The sequence below is a fragment of the Staurois parvus genome, unplaced genomic scaffold (assembly GCF_062004578.1).
Source record: "Staurois parvus isolate SC_StPar_1 unplaced genomic scaffold, SC_StPar_1.0 ptg000657l, whole genome shotgun sequence".
Lineage (NCBI taxonomy): Eukaryota > Metazoa > Chordata > Amphibia > Anura > Ranidae > Staurois > Staurois parvus.
This window is the reverse complement of record NW_028318453.1, coordinates 6,215,377-6,242,079: the sequence shown is the minus strand read 5'-3', so window position 1 is coordinate 6,242,079 and position 26,703 is coordinate 6,215,377. Positions and strand designations below refer to the sequence as shown.

The 26,703-nt window shown below is 40.0% G+C and overlaps 1 protein-coding gene across 5 annotated transcripts in view; it reads left to right on the top strand.

Annotated features, from left to right (window-relative positions):
• The window catches only part of SYNE1 (spectrin repeat containing nuclear envelope protein 1), a 662,466-nt gene that overhangs the window by 433,543 nt on the left and 202,220 nt on the right, over positions 1-26,703 (top strand). For all 5 annotated transcript variants that reach the window (XM_089694288.1, XM_089694287.1, XM_089694289.1 and 2 more), the window contains exons 62-75: positions 27-180; positions 749-892; positions 1,632-1,796; positions 3,195-3,512; positions 4,010-4,165; positions 4,450-4,620; positions 5,006-5,332; positions 8,110-8,262; positions 10,820-10,987; positions 12,307-12,483; positions 15,857-16,003; positions 16,155-16,280; positions 20,055-20,231; positions 23,543-23,808. In XM_089694288.1, the coding sequence (XP_089550414.1) occupies positions 27-180; positions 749-892; positions 1,632-1,796; positions 3,195-3,512; positions 4,010-4,165; positions 4,450-4,620; positions 5,006-5,332; positions 8,110-8,262; positions 10,820-10,987; positions 12,307-12,483; positions 15,857-16,003; positions 16,155-16,280; positions 20,055-20,231; positions 23,543-23,808 (2,649 nt within the window). The remainder of the gene's footprint in view (positions 1-26; positions 181-748; positions 893-1,631; positions 1,797-3,194; positions 3,513-4,009; positions 4,166-4,449; positions 4,621-5,005; positions 5,333-8,109; positions 8,263-10,819; positions 10,988-12,306; positions 12,484-15,856; positions 16,004-16,154; positions 16,281-20,054; positions 20,232-23,542; positions 23,809-26,703) is intronic.

Here is a 26,703-nt window from a genome sequence, read left to right as displayed (position 1 = left end):
TTATTAATTGTCTTTTATTACTTCAGCCAACTTGAAGGGGCTCTGTCCAAGTGGACAGGCTATCAGGACGATGTGCGTCAGTTCTCCAGCTGGATGGATGGGATTGAGGAAAGACTGAATGAAGCTGAAAGGCAATACAATGAACTGAGGGACAAAATTGCTGCACAGAGCAAAGCTAAAGTAAGTATATGTTTATTCATTCACAGTAATTTACAGTTGTCTGAATGTGTCTAAAAGAATAGCTTGAAGTGGAAGTCAGCCTATTTCTAACTAAACTAAAACCTGCTCCCACCCCTTTCTAAACTCTTTTCAATTTACCCCATGAAAAGAAAGATATGTTTACTTAAATATTTTCAGAGCGATCTGGTGCAGTCACGTGATCTCCCCAGCAGGCGGCTTTAGTGAATAGGAGATAAAACTGACAACGGCTGAAAAGCCTGAGCACTGACATCACCCATAGGCTTACTATGGGGTATCTGTTATCGACTGTCACTCCTCTACACTGAGGCCATGACGGTACAGAATGATAGAGCCTTGGCATAGGTTCATCAGAGGAAGAAAATCAGTTTTACTGGAGTACTCGTATGCATTTTACTCTAGAATATTTTCTATGCTGGTTATTTTTATTTATTACAAAACGTATCTTGAGATTTTTAATTCCAAGAAACAGTAGATCAGTATGTGCAAATGTTTACAATGTCTAGAACAATAAAGAAACATTTTACCACTACTTTATTTTTTCTTTCAGTTACTGAATGAAGAGGTTGTAAGTCATGGGTCTTTGTTGGACACCATAGAAAAGAAGGGGTCCAGTATGACTGAACATTATGTTACACAGCTGGAGCTCCAAGATTTGCAGGAACGCTACAGTGCACTACAAGGAAAGACCAAGGTATTTAGTAAATTGTGAACTTAATTATACATTTGTTGGGAAATTTGGCAATTTTACAACAATTATGCCTGTTTCTTCAACATTTGTCCAGTGTAATGAAAATCAGTATATGTGATCAAATGTACACTCACTGGTGTTGTTTGCTCCCTTTTGGTGCTCAAGCATTATTTTTCAGTAATACATAGGTATGTTGCTAAATATCATTGGAAGCCCATTCAGAGTGTTACACAGGTTCCAACAACATCTTCTCATTACGAAGAATAATGAACATTTATGGAATGCCTTAGAGTGATAAGCTAACTGCTAAACATGTCTTGATAACGCTTCTAAAGCTGGAAAATGGTGTAATATCACTTTAGACTCTGGCTGCCAATGGACCCATTAGCGGTTGCTACCTGTGTTGCTTTTGAGACTATGCTTGAGGTGATTGTAGCCGTATTAGTGCATTTGCGACAGAAACAATTGAGTACTGTCCATGATACTTTTTTTATTTGCACTAACATACAATTTTGAGGACAAGCTTTCGGGGTATGTCCCCTTCTTCAAGGTCCAAGCAGTACTATACAAATCGTATAGTAAATTTGTATAGTACTGCTTGGACCTTGAAAAAGGGGACATACCCCGAAAACTTGTCCTCAAAATTGTATGTTAGTGCAAATAAAAAAAGTATCATGGACAGTACTCAATTGTTTTTGAGACTATGAAATCACTTATTTAACAGAGATATATTCTTTTGTAGGAGGCCATCTCCAAAGCAGATAAAATAGTCTCAGATCATCAAGATTATCAGAAGGGTCTTCGAACATTTGATTATTGGTTACAGCAAGAAATTGAGAAGCTGGATTGTCTGGAGTTGCTGGATGGCAATATTGAGATGTATGAAAGCACACTTCGGGAACTTCAGGTACGTAAAAAATGTTAACATTAAATGTTTAGTTAGTAGCTATATCAATGCAGTCATTCTGTGAAGCAATAATGACAGCTTAGTACACATATACCAACTATACTATATCTATTTTAAGACAATATTCTAAATCACTACTATAACTTATGAATATTTGATACTGATAATGCTCTTGAGAGTGCTTTGGCCAATTTCAGCTGGATGTTTGCTTATATAGAAGCTGAAGATGGTTAGATTGTGTTCCCACATAAAGCCATACTTAGATGTCTATGGCCATCTTGACTCAAGTAATCAACCTACCTAAGCTAGCTGCACCCAAAAATAATTACTTAGAAGTATGGAAGTATACAGATAATAAAAAAATACAGTTAGGCTGGCCATACACAGATCAAATTTCTACATGAAAAGAACTCACCATGCTCAACTTGGCTGGACTCGATATCTGTGCAATAGGTGGTGCTATGGTAAGGGCTCCCGTATGCCCTTTATAACCAACTGAAAAGTAAATACTGGCACTCAATCTTGTGCTCCTACATCTTCTTTATTAGACCCCCGGGTTCAAATTCCAGATCAAATTTCAGTTGATTCCTGCTGAATTGGCTAATATTCTTTCCATAGGTGGTCCAATCAGTGCCACCCGACTGTTGTCTAAAGGAGACATCCATACAGTGCCTGCATCCAATCAGATGCATATACTATTCAGGACTTCTGACTGCCACTGGCATCAGCTGTCAGAATACAATAGCTGGCATTGCAGATTTGTCCATCCACCAGGGGCAGACTGATCATTCAGGCTCTCAGGCACTGCCTGAGGGCCCAGGGTCAGTAGGAGGCCCCATGAGATGCCCCTGGTACCTTTCATAGGCTTTTTTGGGTGTGGTTTGAGTGTGGGCAAGGACACAGGGGCCCCATGATTTCCTATTACCCGGGGGCCCCGTGAGTTGTCAGTCTGCCCCTGCCATTCACACTTTTTTGTGCAGATGGAGGAATTAAGTGACTTCTATGGATCATTCCACAGGATTGAAAGAGCAAAATATTAAAGTAGATGGCCAACTGTGCACTTAATGATGGTTGTTGGATCCATCAAGCAAGATCTGCAAAAGCTGTAAAACAAGGTCCAGTGTCGGGTATGATAAATATAATGTACAACAAAAGCACAACATGCAATGTCCCTTTATAACTGCACCATAGAGAATACCACAAAGTTGTGAATGTGTATACTAAGTCATTTCAACTGACATGTTCAAAGCTAAAATACCTCCAACAGGACTAAATCCCAGCTTTCGAGGGTTCTAGATTTACAGGTTTAACTTCTTTATATTTAGTAGGGCTACATTTCAAAAAGAGTTTGGTGGATCCTCACACCATACCAAACGTCTAGTATTTTCTTCTTTTCAGGAACTTCAGGTGAGGTGTGCAGAAGGTCAGGCTTTACTAAACTCTGCACTACACACACGGGAAGAAGTTATACAATGGGGCATTCCTCACATTGAAGACAGGGAATTGGAATCATTACGACAAGACTGGCAAGTATATCAGCAAAGACTCACAGAGACCAGAGGACAGCTTAATGCTGTTTTAAGTAAATTGAAAGTGATGGAAAGGAAGTTCCAGAAGACTGATGAATGGTTGAACTCCGTGGAGGGAAAAGTGAATATTAGAACGGGACGCCAGTCAGACAGAGCAACAAAGGAGATACAGCTTCAGCAAATGAAGGTAAAGTCATAGCAAACAAAAATTCCAAATGATTAATAATTGTGTTAGGTAGTTTAAAATTGATTCTCTTTCAGTGACCTGACTTTATGGTTATGTAATCATAACCCAAGAGTAAGAATTACCTGATAGTAGTCAAGATTATATTACTTTTTTTCTCCAAATGTTTCTTTTTATTTATAGTGGTTTTCTTTGATCACTCCCTATGATATAGAATTTATCACCTGTAGAGCCCCAAGACTACAGTTTCCCTCATGGATACTTACTGTGAAATCACACAATTGGAAAAACATAGTTCCTTGAGGGCAGGGACTGATGTGAATGTACAATATATATGTAAAGCGCTGTGCAAATTGACAGTTATATAAGTACTTGTAATAACTAAAATAAACTACAAAAGATCAATCTCAAATTGTATTAGTTTACAATAACAGACTTTAATCACTGATATTTTTACTTTGATATCATGGAAAGTTCTAAATCTTTTTTTCATCGTGTAGAAATGGCATGAGGAGGTGTTAGTCTACAAGGAGGAGGTGGAAGAGGTTGGGTCATTGGCTCAGCAAGTGTTGGAGGAAGGCCGAAGTAGTAGCAGAATGAGTAGCATGGCCAGCCTGCTCGCATCTCGTTATCAAGCTGTCAGATTATACATTTTGGTAAATGCTTTCTTTAAAAATAATGTTGCTGTTTTTGTTTTATTGATAAAGCACAACTACCATGCCTACTATTTTTGTGTTTCATCTATGTAGTGTATGACACAGATAGCTTAGCCATAGATATCAAGACCCATGCTTTGTTTTACAACTAGGGAACACTTTAAGCCACATTTTGGTGATGGGATGAGTCATGCTAATGTAACAGTATATGCTTCTCAAAGGTTGATAATATATTGTCAGTCAATTAACATAATTCATTGTTTGCTTGACTCCCTCGTTTTCAGGAACAAACCCAGTTGCTTGAAGAGGAAATCAGAAGTATAGAGGAGTCGGACATTGCCATTAAATCATATAGCGACTGGTTTGGAGAAGCACAAAACAACTTTAAAAATGTCACATCAGATATGGGAGTCATGGATAAGACAGGCCTGGAGAAGAAAATGAAGAAACTTGAGGTAGTTGATCCAGAAGTTACTGTCTGACTAGCAAAAATGGCCATTTGTTCCATGCTAAAAGGGTGAATACAGAGGGGGCATAATACTATGAAAAAAGTGGGTTTGTTTAACTTTTGTTATTACATGTTATAATACTCTTATCTAAATGCCAAGGCTGAAAGGAGAAAACTCTTCCAAGTTACTATACAGAAAGACTCAGTAAAACTGGGATTTTTATACTTACATTAGTTTTAGTTTAATTATGTACTGAGCATGAACAACATATTTTATGATAGGTGGCAATCAAGTGTATATGTTTCTACTAAAGATCCTGAAAAGTATACGTAGATTTTTAATTATTTTCTTATGTTTTCAACTATTGTTAAATATTTTCTGTCCCCTCCAGCTTTCATTAAGTGATATGGATGTAGGTCATCGATTGCTAAAATCAGCTCGCGAGAAAGGAGAAAGAGTTCTAAACTACTTAACAGGAGCTGAGGCAGAGCAACTAGAGAAAAGTATACACAGCCATGTGAAGAACCTGGAGGACTTGACAAGTTCCATTAGGAAGGAACACACAGCCTTGGAGAAGGGATTTCATTTGGCTAAGGAGTTCTTGGACAAGTACAAAGTGCAAGCCCAGTGGCTAGCAGAATATCAGTCAATTCTGCAAGCTGATGTGGAGCCTAAAACTGAACTGTATGAGAAGAAGGCACAGCTAGCTAAATACAAGGTAACCTACACTGTCATGTTCAGGATAAATTTCCTCTTTTTATCCACAGTCTTTAGCTTGCCATACAAGAACTTGAAATTTGTGGTGTAGTGCATCTGTGCAGTACGTTTTTCATATATGGGTCATTAACAGTCTTATCTGCAGACCAGGGGGTTCAGCAGTGTCATTAGTTATCATCTAGGTATAATTTTGCTTCTGATATTTGGCTTCATAGCACAAGGACATACACTGAATAATGAATGTGCATGATAGGTAAAAAGAAGCTTGTGTGAGAATCTGTGTGTTACTAAATGGTCAGATGTATGCGAACCTTAAAATCTAACCGAGTCTGTAAGCTCTAAATCACTTTGAACTGACACACGAACTACACATTTAATTGAAAGGGGAGGTAAGATGTCGCTACTTTTAACAAAGTATGGCCTGGGGCCTGGCCATAAAGTCATGTTGGATGTGCGGACAACCAATCCAATTATAAATTACAGAAATCCCCCTGCGCTCCACAGGACCTAGTGAGTTAGCTGCTATCACCCATTCTCTATACCGCAAGATATGTGAAACCAAATAATATAAGTGGTGAAGCGCTCAACTTAAATAATCAAACCTAGTGCAATATCCCCATATATAAATATTAAATCCCTAGTGATATAACAATACACAAATAATACCTCTTAGGTTATGCAAATAATACTGATAAATAATACTTAGAAAACTAGTGCAATATCCTCATATATATAAAGAATATATATCCCTGGTGATATAGTGATAACTAATATCTCTTAAACTGTGCAAAAGGTGAAATACATTGATTATTGAAATAAATTAAAATGGTGATGCCACACTGTGCAAAATAATGGCAAAGTGTTCAAATAATGTCACTCCATGCTGCAATAGTGCTCTTCGTGAAAATCTTGACGTGACTCCCCTCAATAGCAGAAATGCCCCCTCACCTTCCACATTCGACCCTTGCGGGTCACAGAGCTTTTTGTATATATATCTCTGTCAGATGTTAATCTCCTCCACTGCCTCAACCGACCATGATCCTCCTCCAGGCAGTAAGTACCACTCCAATTACTCCCCTCATACACCGAACTTTGCCAGATAATACTCTCCTCCACTGCCACCACCGACCAAGATCCTCCTCCAGGCAGTGAGTAATATTCCAATACCCCTCACACAATGGACTCAGGATCCTGAAGAAGCCACGTGACCGTGGCGCAACGCGTCGACGTAGGGGTGACGTACTTCCGGTTCCGGGTTCGGACGCCATCTTTGGACTCCTGTATACACCCATAGCATATGGGAAACTGCTTTTCGATTTGTGAGGACATGTGAGTGTAATGTTTCACTGTATCGGATTAGTCTATTAAAACAGTGTTGCACTATGGAGGTCTGCTTTTGTCTTTCTATATGAATCGCTCTGTGTCTGAGTCCATTGTGTGAGGGGTATTGGAATATTACTCACTGCCTGGAGGAGGATCTTGGTCGGTCGTGGCAGTGGAGGAGAGTATTATCTGGCAAAGTTCGGTGTATGAGGGGAGTAATTGGAGTGGTACTTACTGCCTGGAGGAGGATCATGGTCGGTGGAGGCAGTGGAGGAGATTAACATCTGACAGAGATATATATACAAAAAGCTCTGTGACCCGCAAGGGTCGAATGTGGAAGGTGAGGGGGCATTTCTGCTATTGAGGGGAGTCACGTCAAGATTTTCACGAAGAGCACTATTGCAGCATGGAGTGACATTATTTGAACACTTTGCCATTATTTTGCACAGTGTGGCATCACCATTTTAATTTATTTCAATAATCAATGTATTTCACCTTTTGCACAGTTTAAGAGATATTAGTTATCACTATATCACCAGGGATATATATTCTTTATATATATGAGGATATTGCACTAGTTTTCTAAGTATTATTTATCAGTATTATTTGCATAACCTAAGAGGTATTATTTGTGTATTGTTATATCACTAGGGATTTAATATTTATATATGGGGATATTGCACTAGGTTTGATTATTTAAGTTGAGCGCTTCACCACTTATATTATTTGGTTAACCAATCCAATTAGCCCCAGGCTAGAGAAATTTTACAGCAGGGCACACACTTGCAAGCACAGCTGGCAGAGATCCATAGGCTTATAACCTGCTACATTGATTCTTCCTCCTAAGTGTTGTTGCAAGGTGTTCTGGTAGGAGTCTATTCGCTTTAGCTATAGTAGCCTACATGAATATTGTAATACCAGGTTAGAGAATCCTGATACTGGATCACTGTCCACTGTAAGGACTAGTTCACACTGGAATTAAAAGTAAGCATTTGAGGGGCATTTTTAACGCTCCTCAAATGCCTATGCAAATGATACTATGAACAGCACACAGTCTTTCAAGCCTCCTATTCACATTTATGGTGACGCTCCGAAAATGCACTGGCAGGCATTTGCAGTGCAGTTGCGGCGTGTTAATAATAATACAGTTTATTATAGGGCGTTTGTGGTGCGGATTTAATGCTTTGTAAAACACTTATAAAACATGTCAGAAGCACGCGTAGGTCATTTGGGGAGTGTTTTTAACGCTTGTAAAATGCCAGTCTAATGCCCATACTAAAGCTCATTAACGCCTGTTTAATGCCCATACTATAAGAGTGTTTGTTAAGAGTTAGAAAGTGTGAACAAGCCCTAAGGGAATGTTATGCTCTGCCACTGCCTTAAATATACAAAAAGTAAGTTTGTACTTTATCTGAAGACAAAATGTTAATATTGTAATTGTTTTTGTGTGTGCAGTCGATCCAGCAGACTGTTCTCTCCCATGAGCCTTCTATCAAGCTAGTCATTGAAAAAGGGGAAGCTTTGTTTAGCATGACCCATGATGCTACCATAGTAGACAAAATTCAGAAACTGCAGAAAGACTATCAAGGACTGTGCCACATGGCAAAGGTAATAGAAAGTTTTATTAAAGACAAAATAAACGTACATATGGCTAATGTGTTATATGGGTGATGGTGACAGAATGCAAGCTATTGTGACACAAATAAGTATTTTAGTATCAAATACATATACAGTATATGTTTGTGTGTGTGTATATATATATATATATATATATATATACAGTGGGGATCGAAAGTTTGGGCGCCCCAGCTAAAAATTTGTGTTAATGTGCATAAAGAAGCCAAGGAAAGATGGAAAAATCTCCAAAAGGCATCAAATTACAGATTAGACATTCTTATAATATGTCAACAAAAGGTAGATTTTATTTCCATCATTTACACTTTCAAAATAACAGAAAACAAAAAAATGGCATCTGCAAAAGTTTGGGCACCCTGCAGAATTTATAGCATGCACTGCCCCCTTTGCCAAGCTGAGACCTGCCAGTGTCATGGATTGTTCTCAATCATCGTCTGGGAAGACCAGGTGATGTCAATCTCAAAGGTTTTAAATGCCCAGACTCATCTGACCTTGCCCCAACAATCAGCACCATGGGTTCTTCTAAGCAGTTGTCTAGAAAGCTGAAAATAGTTGACGTTATAGCTGGAGAAGGCTATAAGAAGATAGCAAAGCGTTTTCAGAAGTCAATATCCTCTGTTCGGAATGTAATTAAGAAATGGCAGTCATCAGGAACAGTGGAAGTTAAAGCAACATCTGGAAGACCAAGAAAAATATCAGACAGAACAGCTCGCAGGATTGTGAGAAAAACAATTCAAAACCCACGTTTGACTGCACAATCCCTCCAGAAAGATCTGGTAGACACTGGAGTTGTGGTACACTATTCCACTATAAAGAGATACTTGTACAAATATGGTCTTCATGGAAGAGTCATCAGAAGAAAACCTCTTCTACGTCCTCACCACAAAAATCATCGTTTGAACTTTGCAAATGAACATATAGACAAGCCTGATGCATTTTGGAAACAAGTTCTGTGGACCGATGAGGTTAAAATTGAACTTTTTGGCTGGAATGAGCAAAGGTACGTTTGGAGAAGAAGGGGCACAGAATTTAATGAAAAGAACCTCTGTCCAACTGATAAGCATGGGGTTGGATCAATCATGCTCTGGGGTTGTGTTGCAGCCAGTGGCACAGGGAACATCTCACGAGTAGAAGGAAAAATGGATTCAATAAAATTTCAGCAAATTTTGGATGGTAACTTGATGCCATCTGTGAAAAAGCTGACTTTAAAGAGAAGATGGCTTCTACAAATGGATAATGATCCTAAACACACCTCTAAATCCACGGGGGATTACATCAAGAGGCGTAAACTGAAGGTTTTGCCATGGTCTTCACAATCTCCTGACCTCAACATAATTGAAAATCTATGGATAGACCTTAAAAGAGCAGTGCGTGACAAACAGCCCTGAAATCTCAAAGAACTGGAAGACTTTTGTAAGGAAGAATGGGCAAAGATACCTCAAACAAGAATTGAAAGACTCTTGGCTGGCTACAAAAAGTGTTTACAAGCTGTGATACTTGCCAAAGGGGGCAGTACAAGATATTAATTCTGCAGGGTGCCCAAACTTTTTCAGATGCCATTTTTTTGTTTTCGGTTATTTTGAAAGTGTAAATGATGGAAATAAAATCTAACTTTTGTTGACATATTATAAGAATGTCTAATCTGTAATTTGATGCCTTTTGGAGATTTTTCCATCTTTCCTTGGCTTCTTTATGCACATTAATACAAATTTTTAGCTGGGGTGCCCAAACTTTCGATCCCCACTGTATATATATATATGTGAAATATGGAGATTTATTTATTTCTGACCTGTTCTGAAAATGCTAGATACCCAAATATCAAGTAGGCAGTATAGTTATACAGTGTAGTTATTAATCATGACACCAATCGCTAAATAAAGCTGTGGGAGTTAAAATTGAACTCCAGCATTACCATCAGTCCTGCCCAGTTGCACAGGCTCCTCCCATGTGCTTAACTTTTATATCACATACTGTGAGCTTCTCACAGTGTGCATTAGAAGCTACAGCAAGTCAGATAGAGCTCACCTCATTTCTTGGCCAGAGGATGTCCTGCTTCATTTAGCTCTTTCCTCCACAGCCTAACTGTCCCTTTTGTTTTATTGTTTTTTAATAAAGAAGGCTCAGCAACATATGTGTCTACTTGTAAATGCGGTCTTCCTAGGAATACCCACTGCTCCAGACTGACACTAATCCATCATGGCCCCCCAAAATGCAGGGTGCTGTGATGTTTTAAGAAAGCTATGTAGAGAACACTGAAAGCCCCTGCCACTAACCATGATATACCTGTATATCATATAGAAACACAGACACTCAGTGATAATGCCACTGGATCTAAAATAATTTTATGGAAACTGATTTTTTTTTAAAATGTATTGACCATGTTGACTAATGGGGGCTGGGGGAATAGTTAGCCAGGGAATGCAAAATATAAGCAGATCCTGTTTCAGCTTTATAGGATTTTAAAGCATTTATAGTTCTGGGAATGCAAAAACTAACCACACTCCATCCTCTTTTTTTAACCTGTAAATAGACAAGTGTAGCTGATTTGGAAGAAAAAGTTAAGGAACATGAGACCTACAATTCTGAGCTGCAGGAAGTGGAGAAGTGGCTGCTTCATATGTCTAGCAGACTTGTGACTCCAGATCTAATGGAAAGCAACAATCTAGAGACAATTACTCAACAGCTGGCAAACCACAAGGTATTGTATCATAAGTAATAAATAAGCTTTTTATAATGGTGAAATTGTTTAATTTCTAGTGCTGTCTTCACGTGGCTATGGTGTTGATATTAAAGTGGTTGTAAAGCTTCTATGCATGAAGGTAAATAACTTTCTGTGTACAGCAGTCTCCCCAGCCCCCCCCCCAATACTTACCTGAGCCCCTTCTCAGTCCAGCGCTGTGCATGAGAGCAGCGACTCCCCCGAGAATTTCCATCTTCTTTGGCTGAGACAGCAGTGGGAGCCATTGGTTCCTGCTACTGTCGATCACAGCCAATGCACCAATGAGGAGAAAGCAGGGGATGAGGTCAAGCCACGCTCTGTGTGTGATTATAGAGCAGCGGCTCAGGAGGGAGCATGCTTGAGTGCCCCCATAGCAAACTTCTTGCTATGGTGGCACTTTGCAGGAGGGAGGGGCCAGAAGCACCAGCAGGGCATGTGTCACTGTTGTCATTTTTGGAGCATTTGCTCTGCTGTGTGCAAGCTCCTACTATCAGCCTCTCTGCCTTGTAAACAAACGATAGCCTGTTCAGTGATCCTCAAACATCAATAAGTGACAGTGAGGGAATACTACAAAGTGTAATTTGGAGTGACAGGTCTGAGTCTGCCTGGGACTGCTGCTGTCACATCCAAGATGGAGATGCGCAGCAGCAGTTTCCAGCCTGTTCAGTATCATACTATCATCAATTACAGGGAGATAAAATTCACAAAACAAAGTGATCTGATATGTTATTTTATGGGAAGATTGTTGCTAATATTAATAGTATGGGGACAGAATCTCTTTATTAAAGTCAAGCTGTGTTCACTTTAGTCTTCCAATTATGTGAAAGACATAATCCTGTTTTTTTAAATTCCCTGATTATGATGTGCTTAGATTGAACACAGTTTGCTTTGTGTGCATTCTTTAGTGTAAATCAACCTCAGTGGTTTCTCTGTTAGAACTGGAGAAGCTTAATCATCTCTGTGTGTAGGCATCATTAAAAAGTGTTTGTGAGTAACGTAAATCAGTTGAAGTAGCTAAAAATATAAATATAAAAGATTGGCGTGTTCATAAAAGGAGTCACTTGAAGAGTAGCCATAGTGTTAAAGCTCTTGGAATAACTGAAAAAGCTAAGAATGAAATGCGAACAATATGATCACCATGTTGAGAGTGTCAGTTTGAAAAACTGCACAACAAATTTTTTTAATGTACACTTTTATTTGTTTTCTTGCCTAAACTGTGTATATTGTAAGACTGTTGTTATCTTTGCAAATTAATCAGTAAAAGCAGGAACTTAATGATGTATCAATTACTCCTGCAGGCAATGATGGAGGACATTGCTGGTTTTGAAGAACGTCTGAACAGTCTTAAGCTAAAGGGAGAGACTTTGGTTCTTCATTGTGCTGAGCACCTGCAAGGAAAATTCAAGCAGAATATCCAGGCCCATTTGCAAGGGACAAGGGACAGCTACTCTGCTATTTGTAGCACTGTCCAGCGAGTAAGTATTGGTAAACCCAGAATATACATACAAAGTTGAGATTTACTTCATACCTGAAAACTGCCCCCACTATGCTAGGGTCTGTAGTTTGGGGACAGTATTTACTTTTAGCAGATCATGCTGGGTGTAAGAAAGAACTATTGTTATTTTTATACATTTCATTTTACTCTCTAGGTGACCATTGTATGTAGCATTTGGTCCTGTTCTTATTGGTGACCCCTTTGTCCCGAAAACTCACCTCTATATGTTGGCTGTAGCTTCACCCCCTTTTGAAAATTAGGTGTATTCCTAAGGGGGGGGGGGTGGTATTACAGCCATCAAAGAGTCCCGCCCCTTGTTTAAGCTGAGTGATCTGTTACTATTTTTAATGGTCAATAAGTGCTTATTCATTCACAATACTAAAATATCACTCAGAGCTGTGGCTCTGTGTAATGTATCTGCCGATGGACTGTTTTATTATTATGAATGAACAAGCAGCATCAGGATGCTGTGTGTATATCAGCAGCTACTTTTACACATACACAGCCCAGCCGATGGAGCACACAGCTCTGCAGCACTGAGTGATCTCTGGTAATGGCAGCTCTGGTCTCCAGAAAGGCCCTAATAGCTAGAGACCTGAGCGGTTACTCACAAATCCTTCTCCTTATGAGTGGTGTTGTCGAACAAGATGGGAAGGGGGTGGAAACCTGTTAGACCATGCTGCTTGGAAATTAAAGGATGGCTATGAATGACACCAATTGAATTGGTCCCCTGGGTAGTTAAATAAAACATGTAATGATAGTTCTTCTTTAAATTTATTGACTGTAGTTTGTAGGATGTTGGAAATTTTGAATACGTTTAAACTAAATTTATTAGCAAACAATCCTGTTATATGGATCCCTTACACAAAGTATTGATATCATTTGCTAATATATATACAATAGCTCATTCACACCATTGGGTTCATTAACTAAATGCAAATAGGCTCTTTACTTTTTAAAGGATTTTTCACTTCCTTTAGTGAACAAGGCAACATTCTGCCGACTTCCATCTTTCAGTTGTACATAATCAAAAAATACTATTTTTTTTATTTTCCTAGTAAGTTATTGGAATTCTTTGCAAAGTAAATGTTTATCATGTTCACAAAGCTAAGGGAACATGCCCGTGAACAGTGAACAGAGAATAGTGCAGAGCAGTAGGAGGTATTGAGTTTGTTTTCAAAGTGGTTGTAAAGCTTCTATGCATGAAGGTAAATAACTTTCTGTGTACAGCAGCCTCCCCAGCCCCCCCCCAATACTTACCTGAGCCCCCTCTCGATCCAGCTCTGTGCATGAGAGCAGCGACTCCCCCGAGGCTTTCCATCTTCTTTGGCCGAGACAGCAGTAGGAGCCATTGGTTCCTGCTACTGTCAATCACAGCCAATGCACCAATGAGGAGAGAGCAGGGGATGAGGTCAAGCAAGGTGATTTACTAAATGCAAATAGGCTGCAAGGGAATTTTCCGTTAGCTTGGGGTGGGGTAAGTTGTTCTGACTTCTATCTTCCAATCTGTGCAAGGCAAATACAGTTTTTTTTTCTGGCACATGATCAGGTGTTCTTTGCAAAGTGCACTAAGCTAAGGGAAAGGTTCTTTGAAAAGCGAAAATTCCCTTTAAAAATGAGCAGCCTATCTGCCTTTTGTAAATAAACTCCACAGGGTTGTATGCAACATAATAAAATATAATAAATACCAGTGAGCGCTAAAGAGCCAATAACAAGCAGCTAGCACAAAGAATGAACCCCTTCATCCACAAATTGTAAACATATAAAAGGGCAGCGCTAAATAATCAATTAAAATAAAATATGTCATATAATAATAATAACAAAATGAGTGCTCATAACTATTGTGACATCTATGTATAAAAAGTCCCAAGTGAAATGTCCTGAGTGGGACAACATTCTTCAGTGATGCGGTGTTATGACCAGTAATCAAAACAAATGCGCCATCCGTGAAGACGAAAAAAAAAACAGCCGTGACAATCCTCCACCACTATACGCTCACCAGAAATAAAATAAGATCAGACATAGGGCAAAGAAATTCCTCCAGGCAGCATAAACTCATCAGCTGTGGGAATAAGTGATGATGTGCCAGAAGTGGAATGAACAAGCTCTGGATAGGGAGATCTCTCCAAATAATCAACAGCTCATCCACTAGGAAACTCTTCTGGTGTACCAACAAGGGGTCGTAAAGGAATTGCTCACAATACAGAGCCCAAGAAACAGTGGTATATAGTGTAGTATTTATTGTAAAACAGGAAATGTACATCCACGTGGAGACAGATAAAAACAAGCAGCCACACTTACTAAGATGGCCACCGGATCATCGACATGGACACGGCGGTGTGACGTCAGCACGTAGGGTCCTCACTGACGTGTTTCGTGCACATGTTCTTAAAGGGACCTGCCTCCACTCAGGACATTTCACTTGGGACTTTTCATACATAGATGTCTTTATGTCTGGAGGAAAAGGAATTTAATCTCCAAACACGGAAAGGTTTCTTCACAGTGGGAGCTGTGAAAATGTGGAATAGACTCCCTTAAGAGTTGGTTCTGGCCAGCTCAGTGGATTGCTTCAAAAAAGGCCTGGATTCTTTCTTAGATACACAGAATATAAATGGATACTAACATTTATAGGTAAATTTGATCCAGGGAATATCCGATTGTCTCTCGTTGGATCAGGAAGGAATTTTTTTTGCTCAGAAGGAGCAAATTGGATCATGCTTTGCTGGGGGTTTTTTTGCCTTCCTCTGGATCAACTGCGGTTATAGGATTATAACTTTTTTTTTTTTTCTGTGGTTGAACTGGATGGACTTTTGTCTTTTTTCAGCCAGACTAACTATGTAACTATGTCACAATAGTTATGAGCACTCGTTTTGTTATGATTAGTATATGACATATTTTATTTTAATTGACTATTTAGCGCTGGACTTTTATATGTTGTATGCAACGTGCTTACTATTAACTACAGTGTATAACAGTAAGAGCAACAATGACCTGCCATTTTTTGCTTTATCCCACACAGATACGTGCCTTGGTATGAGCAGGCTCCAATGGTTTTTACTTCAACAGTGCTTGATGTATTTTATTAATATAGGGTAGCTGAACACATTGACCAATGAGCAATGGCAGGCTAATGATAAACTGCATACAGTAAAGTTCACCCTCTCTTAATATAAACCAGTTCTAAAAAATAAAAAAAATTTGACAAACTAATAAAACCTTTGTATTTGCACACATAATTTACTAGCCATAGATATTTGTTATTTGTCACCTTACATTTTGGATTCATTTGTACTTTGAAGAAAGATATCTGTTTAGTACTGGCTGCACTCTTAAATCATCATGTTTAACCACAGGTTTATTTAAGTTTGGAAAATGAACTCCAGAAGCATGTCAGTCACCAAGACACACTGCTGCAGTGCCAGGCCTGGCTGGCCTCCGTACAGAAAGACATACAACTTGGCACCAAAGCCCCTCTCAGCCTAGCAGAGGCAATGAAGCAGGTTAGTTAAGACTGACTCTATTTTGAGCAGCATTTAATGTTAATGTTTGTTGCTAAGCTATCTACTATCAGTAATGACATTAATTGCTTTAATGAAATATTGTGAATTTTAAATGTACTAATTAGTCATGGCATTATGTGTATCCATCCAGGCGAAGCATTTCAGGACTCTGCAGGAGCAGGCCAACACATACTTGGATCTCTTGTGTACTGCTTGTGACTTGTCTGATGGTGCCGTGAAGAATGTAGCAATCAATGTACAGCAAACAAAGCAAACAGTAAGAACTGCATTGCCCTATATTAGAAACAAAACGTGTGCACCTGGTAACCACTAGCTACTATCTAAATGCTAGTAAACTGACAGCAGTATGAAGATCACATGTATTTTGGATGAAACATTTCTTCGCTCTATCTCCAAAGAATAACTATTGGCCACTGATTTTTTGCTTCATACAAGAACTCAATGGGGGGGATTTACTAAAACTGGAGCACTCAGAATCTGGTGCAGCTGTGCATGATAGCCAATCAGCTTCTTACTTTTGTTCATTTAAGCTTTGGCAATAAAACCTGGAAGCTGATTGGTCTGTATGCAGAGTTGCACCAGATTTCGCACTCTCCAGCTTTAGTAAATAACCCCCTCTGTGTTATCCCAGAACAAACACTTATATTTATACTTGCTTTCTACCCATTGCTGGTTTCAATCTGGTTGATTGCTATGAAGTAATGTAGACAGTTATGTCAGACACTTTCATAAATAAAATCCACTATGTCTTGTATTGCTTGCCACAGGGGATTTAATTACTTAGAAAAGACGGCAATCACAGTGTGTTAGTGTGGAGCACTGCACTGTCCTTTATTTAATTTGAACAAGAGGGTATATGCATTTAGTTTATGTATTTATAGATTTTTGTCTTGAAAACTAAATACATACTGCTAAGATTAATAGCTCCTGGCTAAAACAGAATGCTTTCCTAAAGGGTACACCAGACCATCAGGATCGACTTTGCATTCTCACAGGCAATATGTTATGGGGAATGTTAAAAACAAAACTAATTGATCAAAATCTGCTTGTGCTGGTCAGGGTAACCTGAGGTCTACTTGCTGAAATGAGGGCTAAAAATGAATGGCGTCACTGATAATCCACTTAGGTTAAGAAAACATGAATCACCTTTTTAGCTTGTTCTAAATAATCTCAATGTATGGGTGGCATGCTATTTGCCCATGTTAGGTGTGCTTGTTTGACTGTAACGTTCAAATGTATATCATGTCAAAAACATGTTTTATAGTTTTGGATAGAGTGGGGAAACATTAGAACTACTGTTGGGTTTGTACTGCTACCTGATTTGTGTTAGAGAGATCAGTAGGATTAAAAAACTATAAAATGGTGCAGCGCTATTAATAAATGACATATGGAGCAAATAACCACAGGTGAATGAACCCCCTTAAGTGACAGCATAAATCAATCACTGGTGTCAAGATGCAATTGACACGCACTTAACAAGTGACTACGGGGTGATAAAGTCCAATATGAGCACACAGGTGAGGAACTCTTCACACGTGGATGTGTCATACGTGCCACAGGAATCCCAAAACACTCTGAGTGCCCCCTCACCTCCTTGAAATGACCTCAAGGGCCAACCAGCTTTCCAATGATAGTCAGGCAATCTCCTGTTGATCCCTTCAGTCTGACTGGAATGATGGTAACTTTCACCAGACCTCTTTCCACCGCTCTACCGACACCACTATCTTCCACTCAGAGACATAACCAAAACAGGCTCCATAGTGCAATATGTCCAATTTATTAAGATAAAAACATAAATACCCACTTACATGTAGGCAAACGATCATGCACAATACTCGGCAGTCCTCCTGACATGCGGCTTCATGGAGTCCCAATATGGCGCGGACGCCGGCGTCCGGCGTCCGCGCCATATTGGGACTCCATGAAGCCGCATGTCAGGAGGACTGCCGAGTATTGTGCATGATCGTTTGCCTACATGTAAGTGGGTATTTATGTTTTTATCTTAATAAATTGGACATATTGCACTATGGAGCCTGTTTTGGTTATGTCTCTGAGTGGAAGATAGTGGTGTCGGTAGAGCGGTGGAAAGAGGTCTGGTGAAAGTTACCATCATTCCAGTCAGACTGAAGGGATCAACAGGAGATTGCCTGACTATCATTGGAAAGCTGGTTGGCCCTTGAGGTCATTTCAAGGAGGTGAGGGGGCACTCAGAGTGTTTTGGGATTCCTGTGGCACGTATGACACATCCACGTGTGAAGAGTTCCTCACCTGTGTGCTCATATTGGACTTTATCACCCCGTAGTCACTTGTTAAGTGCGTGTCAATTGCATCTTGACACCAGTGATTGATTTATGCTGTCACTTAAGGGGGTTCATTCACCTGTGGTTATTTGCTCCATATGTCATTTATTAATAGCGCTGCACCATTTTATAGTTTTTTAATTTATGTGACACTGGTACATAGTAGGTGCTAGCAGCTTATTATTAGGGTCATCTAAGCGCAGGGGTTCTTTTATTCATTTTTATACAGATCAGTAGGATTGCTTTGGGATGTCCTGAATCCTATGTCTGTCATGAACTAGAAAGACATTGGATTTTTGTCATAACTGTGAAAAACTTTTATTTGAGTTCATTGATACAAAATTGAGGCTTGCTTGGAGGTGTTACACCAGGCTAGTCAGTGGTTTTGTTTGCCAGTATCTAAATCCTCCTGTAGACGGCAGTATAGCCAAAATGTCTCTGAATCCTGTGTCCCTTAATAAACATTGAAGTATAACTAAAGGCAAAACTTTTTTTTTTCTTCTAGTTTTGCATAGAATACAGAGTGATTAGAACCCTGTCAGTTTTTATTGCTGCCTGTGACTTCATTAAGGAGATTCACCCTCTATATTTGTCCTGTTTACCATTATCAGGGAAAGTAAAAGAACATCTCAAATTTTGGGTTGCTCTCAGATTAGTAATAGAAGGGAAATCTTCCAATGGAAACACTAATTCTGGTGACCTGGGAGTCCCCAAGGAATTTTCTTAATTTGCAGGGATTTCCTCTCACTTCCTGTTTGTCTATGGGACAGGAAGTGAAGGGAAATCTCCACAATGGGACACAGATTGCAAAAAAAACAATATGACAGGGGTTATAACCCTTCCTTGCTCTATCAAAAATGAAAACACAATTCCTTTAGTTCTACTTTAAAAATTTGACAATACAATTTTAGAGTGAGAGCAAAAATCCAAATGTATTTCTCTCTTTGTTATTGTTAAATGGTTACCCCTCTCTTTCTGTCTGATAAATTGTCCGAAGGACAGGAAGGGAAGATAAATCTGTCAGATCCTCAGATAGCAGTACAAACCCTTCCCCACTCTAAACACACAGAAACAATCTTTAGCTGAACTTGCACTTTAAACTGACCATACATATTGCCATCTGATTGTGCACACAAGTTGGATATACAGTTGTGTAGTGCAAGGGACTGCCTGACTAGATTCATAGTTACATTGTTAATCTGGTTGAAAAAAAGACACAAGTCCATCCAGATATATACTGAATTGATTGCTTAAAGTGTATGTAAAGCTCATATTTTTAGTTTTGGATAGAATATGTAAGGGTTAAAACCTCTGTCAGGTTTTATTGCTATCTTTGTCCCTGCTGCATAGAATCATCCTTTCTTTTGTAGTATGACCATGATCACTCAGAAAGTAATGGGAAATTTTACAGTTATCTCTAGAACTGGAATAAAGGATACATTCTTCAATTGTGACATGGATGTCCTCTCAGAGGTTGTACAATAAGATTGGAAAATACAAGGCCAACTTTAGACTGAGTTGTTATCTTTGCCAGCGGATAATGTGAATACTGTTATAAGTAAACATAACAATAAAAAGTTGTTTTTAAATCCCTAGTCGGAGAATCTGCACAGTATCTACTGTATAGTTTAATATTAGCTTATACAAATTAGGTGATTCGTGAAGGAAAGCTACAAATTAGAAACTAAAATGACAAAGGCTGACATGGTTGACAATTTTTCCATTTCCAGATAGAGCAGAGAATGATGGCGTCTCAGGCTCTGGCAAACGGCTGGGAAGAAGTTAAACATCTAAAGGCAGAACTTCAAGCATATTTCCAGGAGGCGGGCCAGCAGATTCAGAACATGAAGAGAAGAAGAGCAGAGCTGGAGATTAAACTGGCACAGAACATGGTATCACAGCTTAAGGTACTGGGAGCTTTTGCCTTCTATGTTTAGACAGTGAAAATTGGAACTATTCAGCTTGGGGTATACAGTATATGGTTTACATGTGCTTTCTAAGATCTGAGAAAAGAGATATAAATTCTCTAAATTAATCTTACAGTACAGGACACAGGCTGCGTTTTCATAGATCTTGGATTATAGGTTGCTACCTTCAGGTGATTGGAAAACTCAGCCTATGTCCTGTACTGTACTCCAAAATATGGCATTTACAGGTAAATCAGAATTCCTTTTATTTGCTAATAGTAGAGAATTAGCCTAGGTGCTTTCTACATACCATGGTCTTTGTAGATCTGATTGCAAATAGTAGGGCTGTTACATGAAGACTGAAAAAATGTGGTTATGTTGCCAAGAGCTGTCATTTTATGAAAAATCAAATAGGAATTTTGGATGGTTAACTCAGGTAACCATGATTTCTCCTGTTTTGATGAGTCCACTTCAGTGACTGATACTGGGTAAAAACATAAAAAACATAAGAATTATTTTTATGCTTCTGGTCAAAAATATAATTAAAAGAGAAGTTCAGGATTACAAAAAAATAAACATTAATGCTCACCTAGGTAGATGCAGTATCGGTCTGATGCTGTATCTGTCCACCACCACCTCTAAGACTGAGAACTGAGTGACCAAAACACCGCTGATTGCTTAGTTCTCAATCTTCAGTCGGCACAGAGCCAGTGACCAGGGGCGGACTGATCATTTGTAAACTCGGGCACTGTCCGAGGGCCCCGGGTCAGTAGGGGGCCCCATGAGATGCCCCTGGTACCTTTTTCATAGGCTTTTTTGAGTTTGGGCAAGGAGACAGGGGCCCCATGATCCCCTATTGCCCAGGGGCCCCATGAGTTGTCAGTCCGCCCCTGCCAGTGACTGTCAGTTATCAGCTCTCTGCTCTCCCCCTCCAGTGCTCTCTGGTATGCTGAGCTGTGATGAGAGTGGAAGTGACTGGCTCAGGCTCTTAGCAGCTTGCTGAGAGGTTGTGCCAGCTGCCACTCAAACCTATGAGTAGATCCCAAATTTAAAGTCTGGATCTTTCCAGAGCCTGGACTGCCTCGATGATGTCAGCAGAAGGCAGGCTTTAGACAGCTGATGGTTGAAAACGGGTCACAAGAAAGCAGAATGAATTGCTGTGATGTGTAGGAGAATTAGGACACAAAAAGCTTTGGCCCTACTTCTCCTTTAGAGTGTATTTAAAACCAAAAATTAAAACATCTGTCCAGTTTTAATTAGTAAACATAAATGAAGATGAGGTGCCGGGTACACATTTTTGGTAATTCAGTCTGATTATAACAGCACAGAATGGCTCCAGTGTGCCCCTTGAAAAAGGGGAACCAGTGTTGAGAATCCATGTATATACAGACTAATAAGAGTGCCAAACAAAGGCTCAAGAGTTCAAAATCTTTAAATAATATCAGGATAATACAACACAGCCAATACGTTTCAGGGGCTCAACTTGTTCAAGGAATGTATCAAAGTCAATAAAAGTATACCTCTGGTGTTGAAAGTGGTAGTGGCACACTCACCACTGGTAGTGGCAAAGTGGATGGCACACTCACCAGAAATATTACTGAAAACCTGCAATCTTTTTACCAGCAAAATGTTTTTTGACACTTTCCCTGGAAAAAGAGGAGCTTGTGTTGGGCTTCCAAAATGCGTAGGATGTTTTGTGTTATTCTGCTTTGAGCTACTAATATTATTAACAGATTCCAGCAAATACTTTTAGGGCTACATAAGCACCTATAGCTGAGTTCTGGTTATCCCACAGTGACAGTTCTTTAGACAGAATAATGCACACACAACCTATGGGCAATTTTGGAAACTTGCAAGTGATGCAAAATATTTGAGGATCTTTAGGATCTTTTAGCGCATTCACACCAATGCGATTTGTCATGCAATTTGACAGTTCAAAATTGTATGACCCTATTTGTGCCTATGGAACCGTTCAAATCAGTGCGACTCCAACTTTGCAGTGCGGCACCGATTTTGAAAAAAGGTTCCTGCACCATTTTTGGTGATTTCATGTGTGACTTGCATAGACATCTGTGCATGAAGTTGCACAGATGTCAGGCAAGCCGCACATTAAATTGCACTGACCAGGGGCTTTGAAATTGCGAAACTTCAAGTGAAATAAACAAACAAGATATACCTGTGCTCAAATCCCAGCAGCTATTGCATGCATTTATCCATCAGGTGCTAAATTGGTGCAACCACATATTAACACTAGAGATTCTGAAGGGCCCTCTGCACACTGGTATATACCCTTTCAAGCAGACTCTGCAATAAATGGGGATATTTAGTTCACACATATTGCAATACATGTTTAAGCTGGCCAACTGCGTCAAAGTAATCCCTGTATTGCCAGTCCTACTTTGCTCTGACTACGCAAATGCTACCGTGGACACAATGCTAACATAGGGGAAAAGACAAAGTGGGGTAGAGCTACCAGGTTCAGGTCTGGCTACTGACCCAAAATATTGAATATTTTGCAGAATATTCAGAACTTCAAGTGAAATATCGCAAATTCATGGCCGCATTGAGAGTGAACCAGGGCTCAGGATTGTAAAGATTTAATTTTTTTAAATTAAAATAATAAACATACTTACTTGCTCTGTGCAATGGTATTGCACATAACTGCTCCAGCCTTCTCTTTACAGGTTCTGCACCAATGATCTTTGTTCCTCCTCGTCTTGGTGTACCGCCCTAGGAAGCCAATTCCCATAGGGGCGCACCTGTGGGCTTGCTCCTAAGCTGGACTTTGAGAATTTGTTGGCATACACAGTGCGGCCCTGCTGCCCCGCTGCCCCGCTTCCTCTTTACAGGATTTGATTGACAGCAGCAGGAGCTAATGGCTCTCGCTGCTCTCACTGAGTCTTATGAGGACAGGACGAGAAAGCAGCATTAGGTCATGATAGGACCAAGAATTTAGGGAGGTAAAGGGGCAATATGACCAATGGGACATTTTTGCCTTAATATAGAGAATGTCCTGCCTTTAGGATCACTTTAATCTTGCAGTATGTAAGTTAGCAAACAACATTAAGCCACAATGAATGCACGGAAGCAACCAAAATAGTGAGATATTTTCCAGCACCTTGGCTTTTGGTGGGTTTCATTCAGAAGTACAATACTGCAGCTTCAGTGACCACTACTATTAAAATTGGTAGTTCTCAAAATCTATCATTGTGTTTGAAGTAATCTCTGTGTTAGATTTTTTAGCGAATTTAGATGAGTATATGAAGAACTGTTGTTAAAATTATCCTACTCTTATTTTGTCTGTGTGCTAGGGATTCAGTCAGAAGCTTCAGTCGCAGCAAGATAAGATTACCAGTTTTACAGAGAAAGTCAACCAGCTTACCAATGGACAGGAGTCTCCAGAGCATGCAGACATTGGGCACCTAAGTAACCGATGGTTGGACTTTTGCTTTCAAATTAACAGTCTTCTTCAGCAGAGGGAGGAGGACTTGCAGAGAACACGTGATTATCATGATCGTCTCAACTTGGTAGATGTTTTTCTGGAAAAGCTCACCACCGAATGGGATAATTTAGCCAGGTAATTTATGAATAGTCATGTTCTTTGATAAAATGTATCTTTTTATAGTGTACAAACTAAATTTGCATTTTCCTCACAGCTTTAACCAAATTGTGACTATAATGTTAATATACAGCTGTTGAAGGCTGACTTATAAAACCTGAGCAAAGCAGGCTGAGCTATTTGTTGGGCTGTTGTCCAATCACATTTCTTCTTCTTGGATTTATAAGACAATAATTGACATGGCAAGAGCCACACTTTTAATTTAGCCTTCTGTCAGCACAGGATTACTTGTATCTAAAAGCATGACTACTAAAAAGTTGGAATATACAGGAGTTAGACAAAAAATGGAAACACTACATGATTTGCAGCTGTGAAAGTGACATGTCTTGCATGGAAAGCAGTAATGATGTAACACCTAGTGTGGGAAGCCTTACTTTCATCATGCACTGCGTGCGCTGCTAGGTTAGTAATGTGGAGTCATGTCAGAGCTTACTGAACTTCAAGGATGGCAAATTGTTGGTGCTCGCACAGCTAGTGCCTCTGTGACTGAAGTTGCCAATTTATTTCATGAGGTACTGTGTCATGAGGCACAGTATCAAAGGTTATGACAGTATATACAGTCTCTGAGAAAGCGTTGACTGATAAGCTCAGTCGACATGATCAACTGACCGAAAGAGACAAAAGGACATTGCACAGGATTTTGACCCAGAATAAGAAAGCAACTGCTGCAAAAGTGACAGCAGAGCTCAATCTCAGTCTTCCCAATACCTGGAGGAGGCAAGCAATGTACAGGTATGTTGCTGTGCCTCTATGGGCCACCCTTCCACAGTACAAGCAGTCCGCAACTGCTAACCATTCAGATGGGTCAAATGCCTGATTCTCCTACTGCACGTAGTAGTTACATATGCCAGATTGTACCTCCTATAGCATTGTAGGAGCTGCAGGGCCGTCTTTAAGGAGGGGCAGCTGCCCTGGACCCATTCATTACTGTGCACTAAAACCAGCTGCCCAACTTGCCAACTGTCCATTGAAGTCTTGGTCCCAAGCTGTGTTCTGATAGCTCAATATGAAGTGCTGTCACTTATGCTGCCCTATTGCCATGTACAGATGACTCACCTGAGCAGATCTTGTCATCATTCACATATAAATATCTGGCATTCATATGTAAATAACAACAGAATTCATATATTATTATTATTATACAGTATTTATATAGCGTCAAAGGGTATGCTCAGCGCTGTACAGTAGCAAGGGGGACAGAACATGAGACAAGACAGTAACAATACAATACACGAGGGGTTCGAGGGCCCTGCTCTTTCGAGCTTACAATCTAGGAGGGAGGGGAAGGTGGTACAGGAGGATATATAAATAGCAACTACATTCATATGTATATTATACCCCCTGAGGTTCCAGCCACCATCACCTCTGCTGCATGCTGCCCACTGGGGAGGTAAACAGAGGCATGCTTGAAAGTCCTGCCTGCAACTGTGGTCACTAAGCCTACCATCAGGATGCAAAGATGAGCAGAGAAGGCATGTAGAGTTAATGCAGGGGAGAGCTAGGTTGGAGTAGAAAGGATAAGGAAGGTTTGGGGTGCAGATGTTAGCAGGGAAATGTAGGATGCAAAGGTGTACACGTCACATGTAGAACAGCCCAATTATTTAAATGGGCTAGAAATACAGAAAAAAAGGCCCTGACTCTTTTTCAAAATCAAACAGTGCCACAGCACCATGAATTACATTGTTGGTCAGAGTATATCTTCTCATTACATTAGGGCATGATGTAGAATCATTTCTCAGTGTGCTTTGCCCCTTCCTTTGATGGTTTTTGTAATTCCCTCCCTACATTGGTGGTCACTGTGAATACTTTGTCCCTTACATTGATGGTTATTGTAAATCCCTCCCTACATTGGTGGTCACTGTGAATCCTCCTATTACATTAGTGGTCTGTGAATATCCCTGTTACATTGGTGGCCAGTGTAGAAACTCCTCTTTATATTGGTAATCAATAAAAAATCCCAACTTGCATTTGTGGTCAGTTTCAAATCCACCCTTACAACAGTGGTCCATGTAGAAGCTTCCCTTAAATTGGAGGTCAGTGTAAATTGGTGGCCAGTATAGAAATGTATTGGATGGTGGTGTAAAATCCCACATTACACTGGATGTCAGTGTAAACTCTTCATTACATTGGTGGTTGGAGTAAATTCCCCATTACATTGGTAGTCAGTGTAAATTTCTCTTTACATTGGTGCTAAGTGTAGAATTGCCCTTACACTGCTGGTCAGTGTAAATCCTCCCTTACATAATTCATAAGTGTAAATCCCTCCTAACATTGGCGGCTGGTGTAGAAATGTCACCTGCCATCCCCATCCAGCACTGCCACTCATCCCATCCACTCCAAGCACTGCCACTGATCCCATCCCCCTAAGCACTGCCGTCCCCCCAAGCACTGCCACTGATACCATCCCTCCACCAGCACTGTCACTTATCTCATTCCCCCCACCACTGCCACTGATCCCATCCCCCCAGCACTGCCACTGATCACTCCGCCCCCCCCCCCCCCCAGCACTGCCACTGTTCCCAGGAGTCCTAGGATCCTTAGGAGTTTTCTGTCTCTTGGTGGGTCCCCTCACCTTCTCCGTCCATGGTGTGCAGGCAGTGAGCTGTAATGATGTGCTGTAACCTCTAGCAATCAAGAAGTAACTGGTAATAATGCACAGTAACCAATAGCAACCAATCAGTGAGCAGTAATAATGTGTAGTAACCTCTAGCAACCAATAAATGAGCAATATGGATGTGCAATAACCTCTAGCAACCAATCAGTCAACAGTAGTGATCTGCTGTAATCTCTAGCAACCAATCCGGGAGCAATAATGATGTGCAGTAACCTCTAGTAACGAATCAGTTAGCAGTA